Source organism: Vigna umbellata, chromosome 5, assembly GCF_029865625.1.
Source record: "Vigna umbellata cultivar VRB3 chromosome 5, Vumbellata_1.0, whole genome shotgun sequence".
NCBI classification, from domain to species: Eukaryota; Viridiplantae; Streptophyta; class Magnoliopsida; order Fabales; family Fabaceae; genus Vigna; species Vigna umbellata.
Window position 1 is genome coordinate 14,613,711 of NC_142169.1, and position 16,136 is coordinate 14,629,846.

Genomic DNA, 16,136 nt, shown 5'->3' on the forward strand with positions numbered 1-16,136 from the left:
TCGATGGTGTAAGCCGTGTATTTGTTGGGATCCTGGGTGACGCCTTCTCTAATTTCATTCAAGTCATCATCTTCCTCCACTTCTCGCATCACGTCTTGGAAATCTTGCCAATACGGCCTCATTATCCCCATCAATTCAACACCCCCGTCGTCCCCTTCGGTCTCAGCCTCGCCAACCAACTCCTCGCTGCTTTTTCGTGGCAGCGCGTCAGTCACCCGGTTACTAGCTCCCGTTTTATACACTATGTCGAAATCGTAGCCGAGCAATTTGGCTATCCAGTGTTGCTGCGCTTGAGTCGTCACCCTCTGTTCCAACAGAAACTTTAGACTTCTCTGATCCGTATACACCACAAACTTTTGGCCCAACAAATATGGTCTCAGTGTTGCACCGCCAAGGCCACCGCCATCAACTTTTTCACGTAGATTGACTTGCCCAAGGTCACTTCCGATAACGCTTTGCTGAAGTAAGCTATCGATCTCCTTTTCTGGGTGAGCACCGCCCATATCCCCGTGCCCGACGCGTTGCATTCCACCTGGAAGGGTTGCGAGAAGTTTGGCAACGCCAACACCGGTGCGGTGGTCACCGCTCTTTTCAATCTTCCCATCGCTTCCCTGGAAGACTCAGTCCACGCAAAATTTCCCTTTTTCAACATCTCTGTAAGGGGCTTGGCTATCTTCCCACAGTCTCGGATGAATTGCTGGTAATATCCGGTGAGGCCCAAGAATCCCCTCAACGCCTTCAGCGTTTTTGGTTCTTCCCACGCGACTACCCCCTCTATTTTCTCCTGATCCATCTGGTCCCCCTCCCCTGATATGACGTGCCCCAAATATTTGATCGTCTTTTTCCCGAATTCACTTTTCTTCTGATTGGCCACCCAGTTATGTTGTTGTAAACAGCTCAACACCTGCTCAACGTCTTGTAAATGCTCACCCCAAGTCGCACTGTAGATGAGGATGTCGTCAAAAAACACGAGCACGAATCGTCGCAGGTATGTTCTGAGGAGATCGTTCATGGCGCTCTGGAAGGTTGAGGGGGCATTTGTGAGGCCGAACGGCATCACAAGAAACTCGTAATGTCCCAAGTGAGTGCGGAACGCCGTTTTCTGCACGTCATCCTCACTCATCTTAATATGGTGATACCCAGCTTTGAGGTCCACCTTCGAAGAATACCGAGCGTCGTGGAGCTCGTCCAGCAGCACTTCGATCATTGGGATCGAGAACTTGTTGGGAATAATGGCGCGATTGAGCGCTTGGTAGTCGATACAGAACCGCCAACTCTCATCCTTCTTCTTGACGAGGATGATCGGACTCAAGTATGGACTTATACTCGGCCGGATAATCCCTGCATGCAGCATTTCCAACACCTGCCGCTCGATCTCTTCCTTCATGGTGTGCGGGTAACGGTATGGACGTACGTTCACTGGGTCGGCGCCTTCTTTTAAAGTAATCTGATGCTTCTCTTTTTTATTAGGTGGCAAACCTTGGGGTTCCTGAAATACCCCTGCATGTTGTGTTAAAATTCTCTCCAAGTCCCCGTTCGGCTCTTCAGACGACTCCTCTTTTTTTCTCTCCTTCTCGCTCTCCAAACTCCAGACGATCGCCCATGCCTCCACCTCACTCACCTTCAGCAACTTCTCCGGTTCGACCACCCCTTTTTCCAACTTCGGATCACCCTGAACAACCACCCTTCTCCATGCATGTTTGAACGCCACGGTGGACTCCCGCCAGTTGAGGGTAATTTCCCCCAGCTTAGCCAGCCACTCCACGCCTAGGATCATGTTGACACCTCCCAGGTCGAACAAGTAAAATTTTTCCCCAATCGCAACACCCCCTATGTCGACCACTATCTTCGGGCAACATCCACAGGTCTTTTTTTTCGTCCGTCTCCCAGACTCACCTGGTAGGGAGGTGTGTCCTCCTGCGGAAGCTGCAATTCCTCCACCAACCGTCTACTCACGAAGTTGTGGCTAGCGCCACTGTCAACCAGAATTATAACGTTTTTTTTCCCCCACTCGACCTTGCAGCTTCAGCGTCTTGGGTTGGGTTAATCCCCCAGCCGAAAAAGCCGACAGCTCCATGCATGGGGTTTCTGCTTCGACCTCCATCCCCTCGTCTCCCCCTTCTTCATCTTCGACCAATAACACCACCCTCAAATTCTTCTCCGGACACTGATGGCCAGGGCTGAAAGGTCCCCCACAACGAAAACATCGGCCTTCCTCCCAGCATTTCAGAAACTCTAGGTAAGGTAAGTTACGTGTATTTCTTCCCCTGTTCTCCCCTTCGCCGACCGTCCCATTCCTCGTTGTCACATTCCCCGTCGCTCTGTCGTGTCTCACCGACCCACTGCTTTCGGCCGGACTCGTTCTTCCCGAAGTACTCCTCTGGGGCTCGGTCCTAGCCACCACCGCTCCTCCACCCGAAGGTCGCCCCCATGGCGTCGGTTTCTTGGTTTCGACCTGTAACACCCGAATATTTTAAAGGGTATTACTGATAGTAGAGACTAAATTAATTTGATATCTCATATAAACAATCAAACTTTATTTCAATTACTCCAAAGTACAATACCAAACTTACAAACTTTAAACAATATAGTCTTCACCATTGAAATTTCAACTTATAAATTTTACACAACATAATCTTCCCAATACAAATTTATTCTTTTTACAAAAATCCCTGAAAGTTTTTCCCCGCATCTCTCTCATCTCTAAGCTTTTTCAACCGCATCTGCAACATTATCTAATCACATATAACATGAGTTATATGATCATAGTACAAACAAATAAGGGTAAGCCAACCATATCATAAAATCATTAAACTTGTAACAAAAATATTAAAATCAGGTATTTCTGCAATTGATAAAATATCATTATTCCGATGTCATTAATTCATCATTATCAAAATCATCTTTCTCATTTCCATAAATCTTACAAGTGTACCATGCTTACTCATGAAGCCTTATGGTCAGACCGCTCTCTGCCTGCTTCCTTAAGCCTCACTTACATACTATGTCTTACTTTCTGAAGCCTTATGGTCAGACCCCTCTCTGCCTGCTTCCATAAATCTCAGGTGTTACTTTGCTCATACCAAACTCTCATGGTATAACTCGAACATACTACTCCCGGTAGTAAACATCATTTCATAAGTAATGATTTCTCATATCCACTCCAACATTTCATAAAAACCAACAATTCATACCCTCTTATCCACCTAACTCAATCATGTTCATTCTTTAATCATGAATTCATAATAACCCGTTTTGGTATCGATAAATTAAACACATTGACAGATATCATGCTTCATATTATAAACTCATTTTGCCCATAACGAGTATAACTCAACATATTTTCACCAAACAAAGACCATGGATCAACCAAAATACATCAACATATCTTAGGAACTACATATTAAAGTCTGGGCTCAATGTAATGATAAATAAAATATATATGAAATTTTTACCATGATAATATTATGCATCTACAATCAACTTGTTTTATTTTATTTTCATCCTAGTAGAGATTTTTCTTTACCCCAATTGGTCACCGGAGAGGACCCAGATGTCTGAACGCATCAAACTCACCTTCGACGCCAGCACATATGACTAGTCACAACTGACTGGACCAGGCCAGGGCTGCTCTATGATCAGGGATGTGCCAACTCAGGTTTTTTAAGGTTCCTCTATCCTACCAACAAAGGGAGGCCTTCAATAATTAACAATTTATTTATTTAATTTATCTACCTTGTTTTCTTATGCTCTAAATCTTAAAATGCCTAATTTTACTTCCTCTCACAACAACCTCAAACACTGTATATATATTTAATACCCATATACAAGCTATTATAGAACCCTTATTCCAAACCTTCCAACAAGATTAATTTCAGCCAACAAACTCATTCAATCAAATCATCACAATAAACATCCATAATAGAATTCATACAAGATAATTATAAACAATTAACAATAATAAAACATTACTATAAATGGTCATAGAAGAATACAATATTTGACAATCATAAAAATAATCTTAATATAAAAATTCATGGGGAAACAAGAAGTTGAATCTGGCAGAGCCGGTTAGACAACTTCTAATCCATCCATCAATACAATATAATTAAATAACAAGAACAATACATGTCTGGGGAAATAAGAAGTTGAATCTGGCAGAGCCGGTTAGACAACTTCTAATCCTTCCAAAAATGCAATAAAATAAATAAGTAAAGAAATAAATAGTTTGGGGAAAACAAGAAGTTGAATCTGGCAGAGCCGGTTAGACAACTTCTAATCCTTCCAAAAATGTAATAAAATAAATACGGAAGGAAATAAAAAAAAAGTTTGGGGAATCAAGAAATTGAATCTGGCAGAGCCGGTTAGACAATTTCTAATCCTTCCAAAATACAATAAAAATAAATAAGGAAAACAATAAAATGTTTGGGGAAACAAGAAATTGAATCTGGCAGAGCCGGTTAGACAATTTCTAATCCTTCCAAAATAAAAATATAAACCACTAATAACATACAATTGACATAACATAATCAATATCACATTTTACAATTATCACACTTGGATATTAACACACAAAAAAAACATATTCTCATTTAAAATTCAAAATCATACAGAAACAAAATACTCCATATTTAAGATTTAAAATCAGACAAAAGAAAAATATAGCATATTCAAGACTCAAGATAATACAAAAAGAAATACTCAAAGTTAGCTTCCCTTACCTCTATTCCAGACTTAGTTTCCTCTTCTCAAACCGTTCTCCGGAAACTTCCAGAATTTCCCCTCTTTAACTAGAATTTCCTCTAACTCTCTTCTCTCACAATTTCTCTAGAATTTTGGTGTAAATCTTCAGCCTCCCCCCCTTGGCTATTTATAGCCAAAAATTTTACTATTCATTTTTACTATTCATTTTTACTATTCACTTTTACTATTCATTTTTACTATTCAAAAATTATTTTTTATTCACCATTCTTATCTCTGAATGATTAATTCTACGTGGAGTGTTCTCTTCCATAATTTATTTTAATATTTTTTTTTAACTATTCACTATTCACTATTCACTATTTACTATTTACTATTCACTATTCACTATTCACATTTCTAAAAAAATCCTAAATAAGTTATCAAAAATTTGAAGCTCTCCCTCCAAAATTACTATAACTTTATATCCAAAAATTTACATTTTTCTATCCATTAAAATTATTATTACTAATAAAATGTTAAAATTTACTATTATAAATATTTTTTTTTTTCATGGATCTTACATTTTAACATACAAATATTTTCAAGGATCTTACACGACCCATCTCGTCAACCCTAGACCCCGAAAAGCCTCTTCGACGTCCCGCGCGATCTTCATCGCGGTCATCAGGTCTCGCGGGTCGTGTGGCCTCATCTGACATCTCAAGTCCTCTCATAATCCCGCCAAAAAATATCCCAAAAGCTGGTGATCAGAGAATTCCTTCGTCTGTCCCGCTAACGCTTCGAATTCCCTGACGTATTCTTCCACGGTGGCCGTCTGTCGTGTCGCCGCCATCCTCTAAAAAATTTCGTCGCGGTGTCGGCTCTCGATGCATATCAACAACGCTTCCTTCATGCCCTCCCATGATTGATCCCTCGCCTTATCTTGCCAGAATTTAAACTAATACACGACGCTCCCCTCCATACTAATGTCACTACTGGAAAAGTGCGATTTACAGACGGCATATTACCGAAGGCCTTGAAGCCCTCGGTATTAAGGTGATTACCGAAGGCTTTTAAGCCGTCGGTAACATTCTCGCTAATTTAAGTTCGAAATTGGGGTTTTCGTTCCTAGTTTCATCACTTTCCTCAACTTCACGCTTCGTCACTTTCCCCAAATTTTCCAATTTCCCTCCCCTTTGTTCTCTTCTCTGAAAGCTTCCCCCTTCCCTTCTCTATTCTGCTGGTTCTCTGAAAGCTTCCCCCTTCCCTTCTCTATTATGCTGGTGCCCTCCATTGTGCCCTCCAATATTGAGCGATTTTGAGACAAGTGAGGGTTGGTTGGTTGACACCGGTTTGGGGATTCTTTGGCTGGGATTGAAGATGGCAGTTTGGGGGTTCTACGCCTAGGTTTTCTGAGGTCGGTTTGGTGGTTCTACGGTTGGGTTGGTTGACGCCAATTTGGGGGTTTTGCGGCTGGGTTCGTTGACGCAGGTTTCGGGGTTCGTGGGAGATGTCCGGAACGCGGCGGCACCGAGAGTCTCACTGTCTAGCGAAGACTGGTAGATCTGGAGCGAATAGCATTGCGATGGTGATGGAGGTAGCGAGACGCGCTACAGCTATTTTCGTGTTTCTACTCTTGCAAAATTGGTGGCGGGGGAAGATGACGTCTCTGGAGCGACGGCAGCGAGGGACATTCAGGGTGGAGGGGAGCACGATGGTGATCCGAGATGCATCGGCAATGTCTGAAGCATGACAGTATCAACGACGGGTTCAAGAAATGACCACCCAAGTGGCTCAAATGGTGACTGTTATCAATCAGCTGACAAGGAAAAATGAAGAGGAGAAAGGGGCAACAAACAATGAAGCACCACTGATGGTAGCTGTTGCCCCATAATTTCAAGAGATTGAGTGTCCTACCACCTCTGTATACTCTAATCCTTCTTTCACTAATTCATATTATGCTTTAAATTCTGATAATTCCAATTCTCTGATGAGTGATGATTATATGAGTGCATCTATTGATATTTCTGAATGTGTATGTGAACCTTATGACCATAATTACACTGATACTCATTTTGAAAAGCTAGTTGATGGTTTTAGGTAGTTGGCTATGATTGTAATAGCTTTGTTGTTGTCCCTATATCTGAATTTACCACTGCTAATGTTCAATTGAGTGAAAATGTGTATTATGATGGTGATAGTACTGAACCTCATTCAGTACTGTGAAATGCATTTTGATGCTGATGTGTGTGAGCTTGAAATTGATTTCAATGTGCTTGATCATATGCATGATGTGCCTGTAGAAGTTGTTGATTTTACTCCTTGCTTTGATAATTCTAATATCATAAATTCAGCATTTTCCATTGATAGAGTTCATATACCTGCATCTAGTGTTTTTGATGATTCCACATATTTAAATGCACTTTTTGATGCGGAATCAGATGCTCATGATGATAGACATGCAGTTTTTGATGATGTGAAAGTTGCTTTGGCTGATTTTGAAAATGCTTGTACTGATTTAGGATTAGAACTTGAACTTGAGTTTGTTGGGTTCTTAAATTCTTTAGAACTGAACAATGAAAAACTCACTGCTTGTACATGCCTTGGGGGTGGTTGTGAAATTTGTGAAGAAATCAGTTCTGCCATATGTTCTGCTTGTATTTGGTTATACATGATTTTGTTTTCTTTGCCATTTTGCAGGTTTTGGTGGGTATTATTATCTCTTGGAGCCACTCTGGTGGGTGGGAATGATCACAAGTAAGCTTTCAGTGTTGTTTTAATTTTGTTTTTATGCTTAAAACTTTGTTTTTTAACATGCTTAAAACATCAAAGAAAGTTCAAAATCATTTCCTGCTTCGTATTAGATCATTGCTATGTTCATAGTGTCATCAATTCCAAGAGTCAATTATGTGTTGTTCTGTTCTGTTCTTTAAATCCAACTCTACAGAGTTAATGTTGGTTTGAAATCTGTTACTGCACTTTATTGTCAAAGGAAGAAAAGATTGTTTTGCTAACTTTGAATCTAACTTTGAACTTGATTATTGTGCAGAATTAAAGGAAGCAAAGAATGCTAAAAACACTAAGGCAATTATTTGGGAGGAGGAAAGTGCAGAAAGGCTTGGAAAGATCTGTTTTGGTTTTTTTAATAGGAATTAGCTAGTTTTTAGTTTTGATTGTTAATACTTCTTAGATTCTTTTACTTTCATTGATTCTGTTAGAACTTCTTTTAGGTTTCTTTCTTTTCCTGTTCCTATTTTCTCTTCCTTCTTTTAGTTTCTTGTTCTGTTGTTGTTTTCTTAGTAGTTATTTTAGATTCTTTTCATTTTCTAGGTTCTATTTGAGCTTGTAAATTAGGATTTGCTGTTTTAAGATTTCTTTTGTTAGATTGTTAAGTTGATGTATGATTGTATCTCAGTGGACTGATATTGTTTGCAAATCTCTTTTCTTATAATTTGCTTTTCAGGCTCATACTGCATTCCATCTTGTTGAGCCATGCTTTAGTGGCCTACTAGCTTCTCCATATGACCCACAACCTCATGTTGAATCTGACAACGCAATTTGATGTTGATGGAAATGATACTGTAAGTTAGTTCACATTTTTGTGTTAGCAATTTTAATATGATTTAAGGCATTGTGGGAATTGCTCAATCAGTAATGATATTTTGCGGTAAAGTTGTTGATAAATGTAAAAGATGTTTAGAATTATTTGGTAAAATATTTTAAGTTTTGCTTGGTATTATATGTTTAGTTATATATTTATGCATGCTTATGAGAAGATTGTATCTTAGCAGAATGTGGGTGGGTTGGTTGAACGACTTCCTAGAAGCTCCCGTCAAAGGAAGCGAAAAGATATTATTGATGATTCTAACTATTCAATTGATACTGTAAGTTGCTTCTTCCTAAAATTTTAATTTATTTCCTTGATTAATAAAAAAGTTTTCTGGTGTTGTTTCTGCTTTTCTATCATAGCATAATGTAAATTGCTTGCTTATGAGAAAATTCAATCATAGCAGAATGTGAACTGTGTCAGAGATATCTTATTCATACAGATAATATTTTCTATTATTCCATCTTTTAAATCATGTCTTTTTATACCAATTAGGGAAGAAGAGATCCTAGAAACGTATACAAGTATGTTATCTCAATGCATAAAAAATCGAGGGATGTTGATGCTAATCAAATGAACGATGTCATCTTTCACAGCAAAAACATTACAGTGTCATCAGGTTAGTATGTAAAAACTACTGTATGTGTTGAAAATTTTGATCTTGCATGTGTTGAAAATTTTGATGTGAAAGATGAGTACTGTGATACCTTATAATTGTGGGTAATGGATGATGTTGAAAAAGATTTTATTAGTTTGAGGTTACATTTTTTTATGATGTTTTTTGTAATGCAGTACTCTTGAAGAGTTATACAACTTAAAAAAGTTAAGAATATGTAAATCATCGAGACATCAGGTGCGTAATAGATTGTTCATTGTTGTGATTATCTACATTTATCTTTGTTTCTTATACTAATACTAATTAATTTTCTTTTCAGGAAGCATGTTCAAGCTGCTCCTTTTTTAATTGTTCGAGTGCCTATTACTTTTATGTAACTTTTTACTAAATTTTTCATATATTTTTGTTTCATTTTAATATGTATGAAGAGAACAAATTGTATTATTTGAGAGTAAATGCAAAAGTAACTAAATCATGTTAAATGTATTATGATTTTATGGCTTTTAATCTCAAGATATATTTTTATTATGTTTCATTGAGTCATAAAAGTTATTGTGGATTGACATGAAAATGAAATATATGTGATTTTGATTGGTATACAACATTGAAAAATGGAGACATATACAGTTTTATGCATAAATGCCAAATTGCGTTGTCAGATTCAACCATGCATGCTATCAAAATATGGCCAGATTCATCCTGCTCAGCTGATAGGAATGCCTACTGCTAGAAACAATATTACCGAAGGCTTTAGCCCTTCGGTGGCCTTCGGTAATTACCGAAGGGCAAAAGCCTTCGGTAAATGTTAGCGACAAGAGATTTACCGAGGGCTTTTTGGCCGTCGATAAGCCTTCGGTAATGACCTTTTACCGACAGTTTTGGGCTGTTTCCGAGGCTTTTGGCCTTCGGTAATGCCCTTCTTTTTTGTAGTGTGTGCGCCAACTCTACCTTCTCCTCTTCCGCCACTCTTCGGATCGCGAAAAACTTCTCTGCCCTACTAATCCAGTTCAAAGGGTCAGGTCCTTCAAAGGTGGGTAATTCCACCCTTCTTCTCCAATTGGGTAGCGTTTCAGGACGCTCCCCGCCTCCTCCTCCTCCACCATCATTGTGACGGCCACCCTTAACATACAAATATTTTCAAGGATCTTACAATCTCCCCAACAACAATTATTTTCGCCCTCGAAAATTATTTATTTAAACAAAGACTATTTAACAAAAAAAAAAAAAAAAATTACTTACAAAAGAGATATGGATATTCCTTTATCATAAATTCTTCCAATTCCCAAGTCATTTCCTGTGTGTCTTCATTCCAAAGTACCTTTACCGTGCGAATATCCTTCCCTCTTAACTTTTTCATTTGAACATCTAGTATACGCACTGGGCCAACTTCCATTGTTAAATTTTCCTTGACCTGAATTTCATCAACTTCTAACACATGCTTTGGATCTGGAATATACTTCCGCAGTTGGGATACATGAAAAACGTTATGCAAATATGTCAATCGAGGTGGTAGTGCTATCTCATAAGCCACTGGCCCAATCTTTTTGAGAATTTGATACGGTCCGAGAAATTTTGGTGTCAGTTTCCTCATCTTGATAGCTCTCCCGACTCCTGTAGTTGGCGTTACTCGTAAGAATACATGATCTCCTTCTTCAAATTCTAACGGTCTTCTTCTTTTGTCGGCATATGACTTTTGTCTACTTTGAGTTGCTTTCATCCGATCTTGGACTAATTTTATTTTTTCTGTGGTTTGTTGTAATAGCTCGGGTCCCACTGTCAGTGCTTCCCCATCTTGAAACCAACACAACGGTGTTCTACATCTTCTTCCATATAAAGCTTCATATGGTGGCATACCAATACTGGAATGATAACTGTTGTTGTAAGTAAATTCTACTAATGGTAGTATCTCATTCCAACTTCCAAGATGATCTAATACACAAGTTCTCAGCAAATCCTCCAAAGATTGAATAGTCCTTTCTGTTTGACCATCAGTCTGAGGGTGATAAGCCGAACTCATCTTCAACTGTGTTCCCAGAGCCTTCTGTAGCGTCTGCCAAAACCTTGAAGTAAACCTTGGATCTCTGTCTGACACAATGCTTGTAGGTATGCCATGCAACCTCACTACTTCCCCGATGTATAACTCCGTCAGCTTTTCTAGTGACATACGTTGATTAATAGGCAAAAAGTGAGCGCTCTTGGTTAGTCTATCAACGATAACCCAGATAGAATCGTGACCTTTTGATGATTTTGGTAAATGTGTTACAAAGTCCATCGAGATACTGTCCCACTTCCATTGAGGAATGTCTAACTGTCGTAACATCCCTCCCGGTTTTTGATGCTCCACTTTTGCTTTTTGACACACCAAGCAGGCTGCTACAAACTCGGCCACATCCCTCTTCATTCCATTCCACCAAAATGACTCTTTCAGGTCCTTATACATCTTAGTCATACCTGGATGTATGCTAAGACGACTTTTATGGCCTTCGTCTAAAATTAAATGTTTTAATTCACTCTTTGCAGGGATACACACTCTGTTTTTAAATCGAAGTATGCCATCTTTACTTAGAACGAACTCCTTAGCTTGATCGGTGTCCAACAACCTGATCTTTTGCTGCAACTCTTGATCCATCGACTGCTCAACCTTCACTTGTTCTAAGAAGTCACTAGTGATTACTAAATGACTACACCATATGTGATCTGGGTTTAACTGCAACCCCAAGTTCATATCACGTAACTTTTCTAACAGTTCTAATTCCTTCACCATCATCGTTGTTATCTGAGCTTGTCTCCTACTCAATGCATCTGCCACCACATTGGCTTTTCCTGGGTGATATAAAAGCTCGAAGTCATAGTCCTTCATATATTCCATCCATCTTCTTTGTCGCATGTTCAATTCCTTTTGATCGAACAAATACTTTAGACTCTTATGGTCACTAAAAACTTGGAAACTTGCCCCATAGAGGTAGTGTCTCCATGTCTTTAATGCAAATACTACTGCTGCAAGTTCGATGTCATGCGTTGGGTAGTTTTTCTCATGCGCTTTTAACTGCCTAGATGCATAAGCTACAGGTCTCCTTCCTTGCATTAGAACGCACCCCAATCCTTGATATGACGCATCGCAGTACACCTCAAAAGATTTGCTAGAGTCTGGAATGATTAATACTGGTGCTGATGTTAGTTCGTTGCTTCATATTTTCAAAACTGGCTTCGCACTTGTCAGTCCACAGAAATGGTTGATCTTTACGAGTTAACTGAGTTAGAGGACCTACAATCTTGGAAAACCCTTCGACAAAACGTCGGTAATAACCGGCTAATCCTACAAAACTTCGTACTTCAGTTACAGTTTTCGGCCGCTCCCACTTTAGCACAGCTTCCACTTTTGCTGGATCCACTGAGATTCCTTGAGCAGAAATCACATGACCCAAAAATTGTACTTTCTCTATCCAGAACTCACACTTTGATAGTTTCTCATACAATTGATGTTTTCTTAAAATTTCCAACGCCACCCTCAAGTGTTCTGCATGCTTTTCCTTATTCTCTGAATAGATAAGAATATCGTCGATAAATACTACCACGAACTTATCTAAACATGACCGAAATATTCTGTTCATGTAGTCCATAAAAATCGCTGGGGCATTCGTCACACCAAACGGCATTACCACGTACTCAAAGTGTCCATAGCGAGATCTGAAAGCCGTCTTTTGTACATCTTCCGTCTTGACAAGAATCTGATGGTAACCAGATCTGAGATCAATTTTTGAAAACACCTCTGCTCCTCTCAACTGATCTAATAGATCATCGATTCTTGGCAAAGGATATTTGTTCTTTATTGTAACCTTGTTCAACTGTCGATAATCCACGCACAACCTTGAACTTCCATCCTTCTTCTTCACCAGCAATACAGGAGCTCCCCATGGAGACACACTTGGACGGATAAACTTCTTCTCCAACAGATCTTCGATTTGCTTTTTCAACTCTGCTAGTTCGGCAGGAGCCATTCTGTATGGAGCCATAGAAACCGGGCCAGCTCCGGGCACTAGATCTATTGTGAAATCGATCTCTCGACTAGGTGGTAAACCTGGCACTTCTTCTGGAAAAACATCAACATATTCTTCTACCACAGGTATTCCGATGATTTGTTCTTCAGTATTCTCTCTTTTCTCCTGAGCTAACACCACATAGCAGGTAGCTCCATCTTTGATATCCTTCGCAGCGACTCGAGTTGAGCTTAGTTCTAAATTGTTCAAATTTAGAAACTCTATCTTTTGTTTCCCACAATCAATAAGAACGTGATTGGCAGTCAACCAATCCATTCCTAAAATAATGTCTAGATTTTGAAGGGGTAAGCAGATCAAGTTCACTTTGAACTTGCGTCCTGCAATTTGGATCGGGCATCCGACACAGACTGAACTGGTCGTAACTGGTCCCGATGCTGGTGTAGAAACTACTAATTCACACCCTAGATCAAGCATCGGTAATCCGAGTCTTTCTAAACATGCTAGAGATATAAAGGAGTGTGTGGCTCCAGAGTCAAACAAAACATATACGCATTCTCCTAACAGCATACAGGTGTGTAAGATTAATGTACCTGGCTTAGTAGCCTCTTCTGCAGACATTGCGAATACTCTTCCTGTTGCCCGGGGCTTTACTTCAGCAGAATCTTGTTGTTGTGGTTCTCCCACCTTCTTTTTCTTTGGACAGACATTAGCAAAGTGTCCTGGATCATTGCAGATGAAACATCTCTTCCCTTCAACTCTTTCCCCAGTAAGTTTAGGGCAGTCACGTCTGAAATGTGCCCCTCCACACTCAAAACACTTCACTGTTCCTCGATATGATAATTGTGGTTTTTCATAAGGTTTCTTGTTGAATTTCATTGAAGATTCTCCCTTTGCAAGTCTGGAAACTCTACTTGGATCAAACTCCAACAATTCTATCATTCTGGCTTTCTCTACCAATGCTGGAAACTCTTGTATTTCCAATGGCATAAGTACCTTCTTCAGTTCATGCCTTAGTCCTCCCTCGAATTTTCGACATCTCCATTCTTCTGTGATATTCTGAGTATAAAACCTCGAGAGATAATTAAATTTTACTACGTACTCTTGTACTGATAACCTTCTTTGTTGTAAGGTCAGAAACTCCGCCTCCCTTGCAAATTTTGCACTGTTTGGAAAATATTTTTCCAAGAACCTTATCTTAAAGTTCTCCCAATTCACAGTCTCACCACGAACCGTCATCAACTGTTGCATACTTTCCCACCAATATTCAGCCTCACCCACCAAAAGAAATGATGCATAAGTTAATTTTTGTTCTTCTGAGCAAGTTATTACCCAAAAAATCTTCTCATTCTGCCTTAGCCAAGAGTCAGCCTCATCAGGAGTAGCCTCCCCATTAAATTTAGTTGGATCATGCCTTAAGAAGTCATTCAAGCTAGAATGATTTTGAGGTACTTGATCAACTTGTTGTTGCTGCATCTTTGTCGAGTTTAAATGATTTCTTCAAAAAGATAACAATACAATTTAGCATATGATATCAATTTCCTCCAAATAGTCATTTTCATCATAACCATTAATAGTTTTACTAAGAATAATAATTTCACTCCCCATAGTCCCAAAATACTTTCGAAAACCATTGCTCTGATACCATAATGTAACACCCGAATATTTTAAAGGGTATTACTGATAGTAGAGACTAAATTAATTTGATATCTCATATAAACAATCAAACTTTATTTCAATTACTCCAAAGTACAATACCAAACTTACAAACTTTAAACAATATAGTCTTCACCATTGAAATTTCAACTTATAAATTTTACACAACATAATCTTCCCAATACAAATTTATTCTTTTTACAAAAATCCCTGAAAGTTTTTCCCCGCATCTCTCTCATCTCTAAGCTTTTTCAACCGCATCTGCAACATTATCTAATCACATATAACATGAGTTATATGATCATAGTACAAACAAATAAGGGTAAGCCAACCATATCATAAAATCATTAAACTTGTAACAAAAATATTAAAATCAGGTATTTCTGCAATTGATAAAATATCATTATTCCGATGTCATTAATTCATCATTATCAAAATCATCTTTCTCATTTCCATAAATCTTACAAGTGTACCATGCTTACTCATGAAGCCTTATGGTCAGACCGCTCTCTGCCTGCTTCCTTAAGCCTCACTTACATACTATGTCTTACTTTCTGAAGCCTTATGGTCAGACCCCTCTCTGCCTGCTTCCATAAATCTCAGGTGTTACTTTGCTCATACCAAACTCTCATGGTATAACTCGAACATACTACTCCCGGTAGTAAACTTCATTTCATAAGTAATGATTTCTCATATCCACTCCAACATTTCATAAAAACCAACAATTCATACCCTCTTATCCACCTAACTCAATCATGTTCATTCTTTAATCATGAATTCATAATAACCCGTTTTGGTATCGATAAATTAAACACATTGACAGATATCATGCTTCATATTATAAACTCATTTTGCCCATAACGAGTATAACTCAACATATTTTCACCAAACAAAGATCATGGATCAACCAAAATACATCAACATATCTTAGGAACTACATATTAAAGTCTGGGCTCAATGTAATGATAAATAAAATATATATGAAATTTTTACCATGATAATATTATGCATCTACAATCAACTTGTTTTATTTTATTTTCATCCTAGTAGAGATTTTTCTTTACCCCAATTGGTCACCGGAGAGGACCCAGATGTCTGAACGCATCAAACTCACCTTCGACGCCAGCACATATGACTAGTCACAACTGACTGGACCAGGCCAGGGCTGCTCTATGATCAGGGATGTGCCAACTCAGGTTTTTAAGGTTCCTCTATCCTACCAACAAAGGGAGGCCTTCAATAATTAACAATTTATTTATTTAATTTATCTACCTTGTTTTCTTATGCTCTAAATCTTAAAATGCCTAATTTTACTTCCTCTCACAACAACCTCAAACACTGTATATATATTTAATACCCATATACAAGCTATTATAGAACCCTTATTCCAAACCTTCCAACAAGATTAATTTCAGCCAACAAACTCATTCAATCAAATCATCACAATAAACATCCATAATAGAATTCATACAAGATAATTATAAACAATTAACAATAATAAAACATTACTATAAATGGTCATAGAAGAATACAATATTTGACAATCATAAAAATAATCTTAATATAAAAATTCATGGGG

The 16,136-nt window shown here is 38.5% G+C and overlaps 2 protein-coding genes across 5 annotated transcripts; one reads left to right on the forward strand and one right to left on the reverse strand.

Moving 5' to 3' along the window:
* Positions 1-5,683: 5,683 nt before the first annotated feature.
* Positions 5,684-9,381, forward strand: LOC148197774 (uncharacterized). 4 transcript variants are annotated; one of them, XM_088115303.1, is made up of 7 exons: positions 5,684-7,440; positions 7,733-7,783; positions 8,145-8,264; positions 8,475-8,567; positions 8,786-8,909; positions 9,083-9,143; positions 9,226-9,381. In XM_088115303.1, exons 1-2 carry the CDS (start codon positions 6,863-6,865, stop codon positions 7,755-7,757), a joined length of 603 nt encoding a protein of 200 aa, XP_087971429.1. In that variant the 5' UTR covers positions 5,684-6,862; the 3' UTR covers positions 7,758-7,783; positions 8,145-8,264; positions 8,475-8,567; positions 8,786-8,909; positions 9,083-9,143; positions 9,226-9,381. The 4 variants fall into 4 exon arrangements, with proteins under 4 accessions (XP_087971429.1, XP_087971430.1, XP_087971428.1 ...); XM_088115305.1 differs by having other exon boundaries at positions 5,747-6,607; positions 7,384-7,440; positions 7,733-8,264; XM_088115304.1 differs by having other exon boundaries at positions 7,733-8,264; positions 8,472-8,567.
* A 532-nt stretch (positions 9,382-9,913) lies between these two features.
* LOC148197775 (uncharacterized) lies at positions 9,914-14,377 on the reverse strand. Its single transcript, XM_088091954.1, has 4 exons — positions 13,164-14,377; positions 12,809-12,905; positions 11,507-11,613; positions 9,914-10,025 (listed from the first exon to the last, which is right to left on the reverse strand). The coding sequence occupies exons 1-4, from the start codon at positions 14,375-14,377 to the stop codon at positions 9,914-9,916; spliced, it is 1,530 nt and encodes a 509-aa protein (XP_087948080.1).
* Positions 14,378-16,136: the final 1,759 nt, after the last annotated feature.

Coding starts and splice junctions, on each gene's coding strand:
- LOC148197774 (XM_088115304.1), top strand. CDS start 6,863: ATGTGTATTATGATGGTGATAGTACTGAACCTCATTCAGTACTGTGAA. Junction 7,441..7,732: donor GTGGGTGGGAATGATCACAA/GTAAGCTTTCAG, acceptor ATTATTGTGCAG/AATTAAAGGAAGCAAAGAAT.
- LOC148197775 (XM_088091954.1), bottom strand. CDS start 14,377: ATGCAGCAACAACAAGTTGATCAAGTACCTCAAAATCATTCTAGCTTG. Junction 11,614..12,808: donor TGTCTCCATGGGGAGCTCCT/GTATTGCTGGTG, acceptor TTGGGGTTGCAG/TTAAACCCAGATCACATATG. Junction 10,026..11,506: donor GAGTTGCAGCAAAAGATCAG/GTTGTTGGACAC, acceptor TTGTATGTTAAG/GGTGGCCGTCACAATGATGG.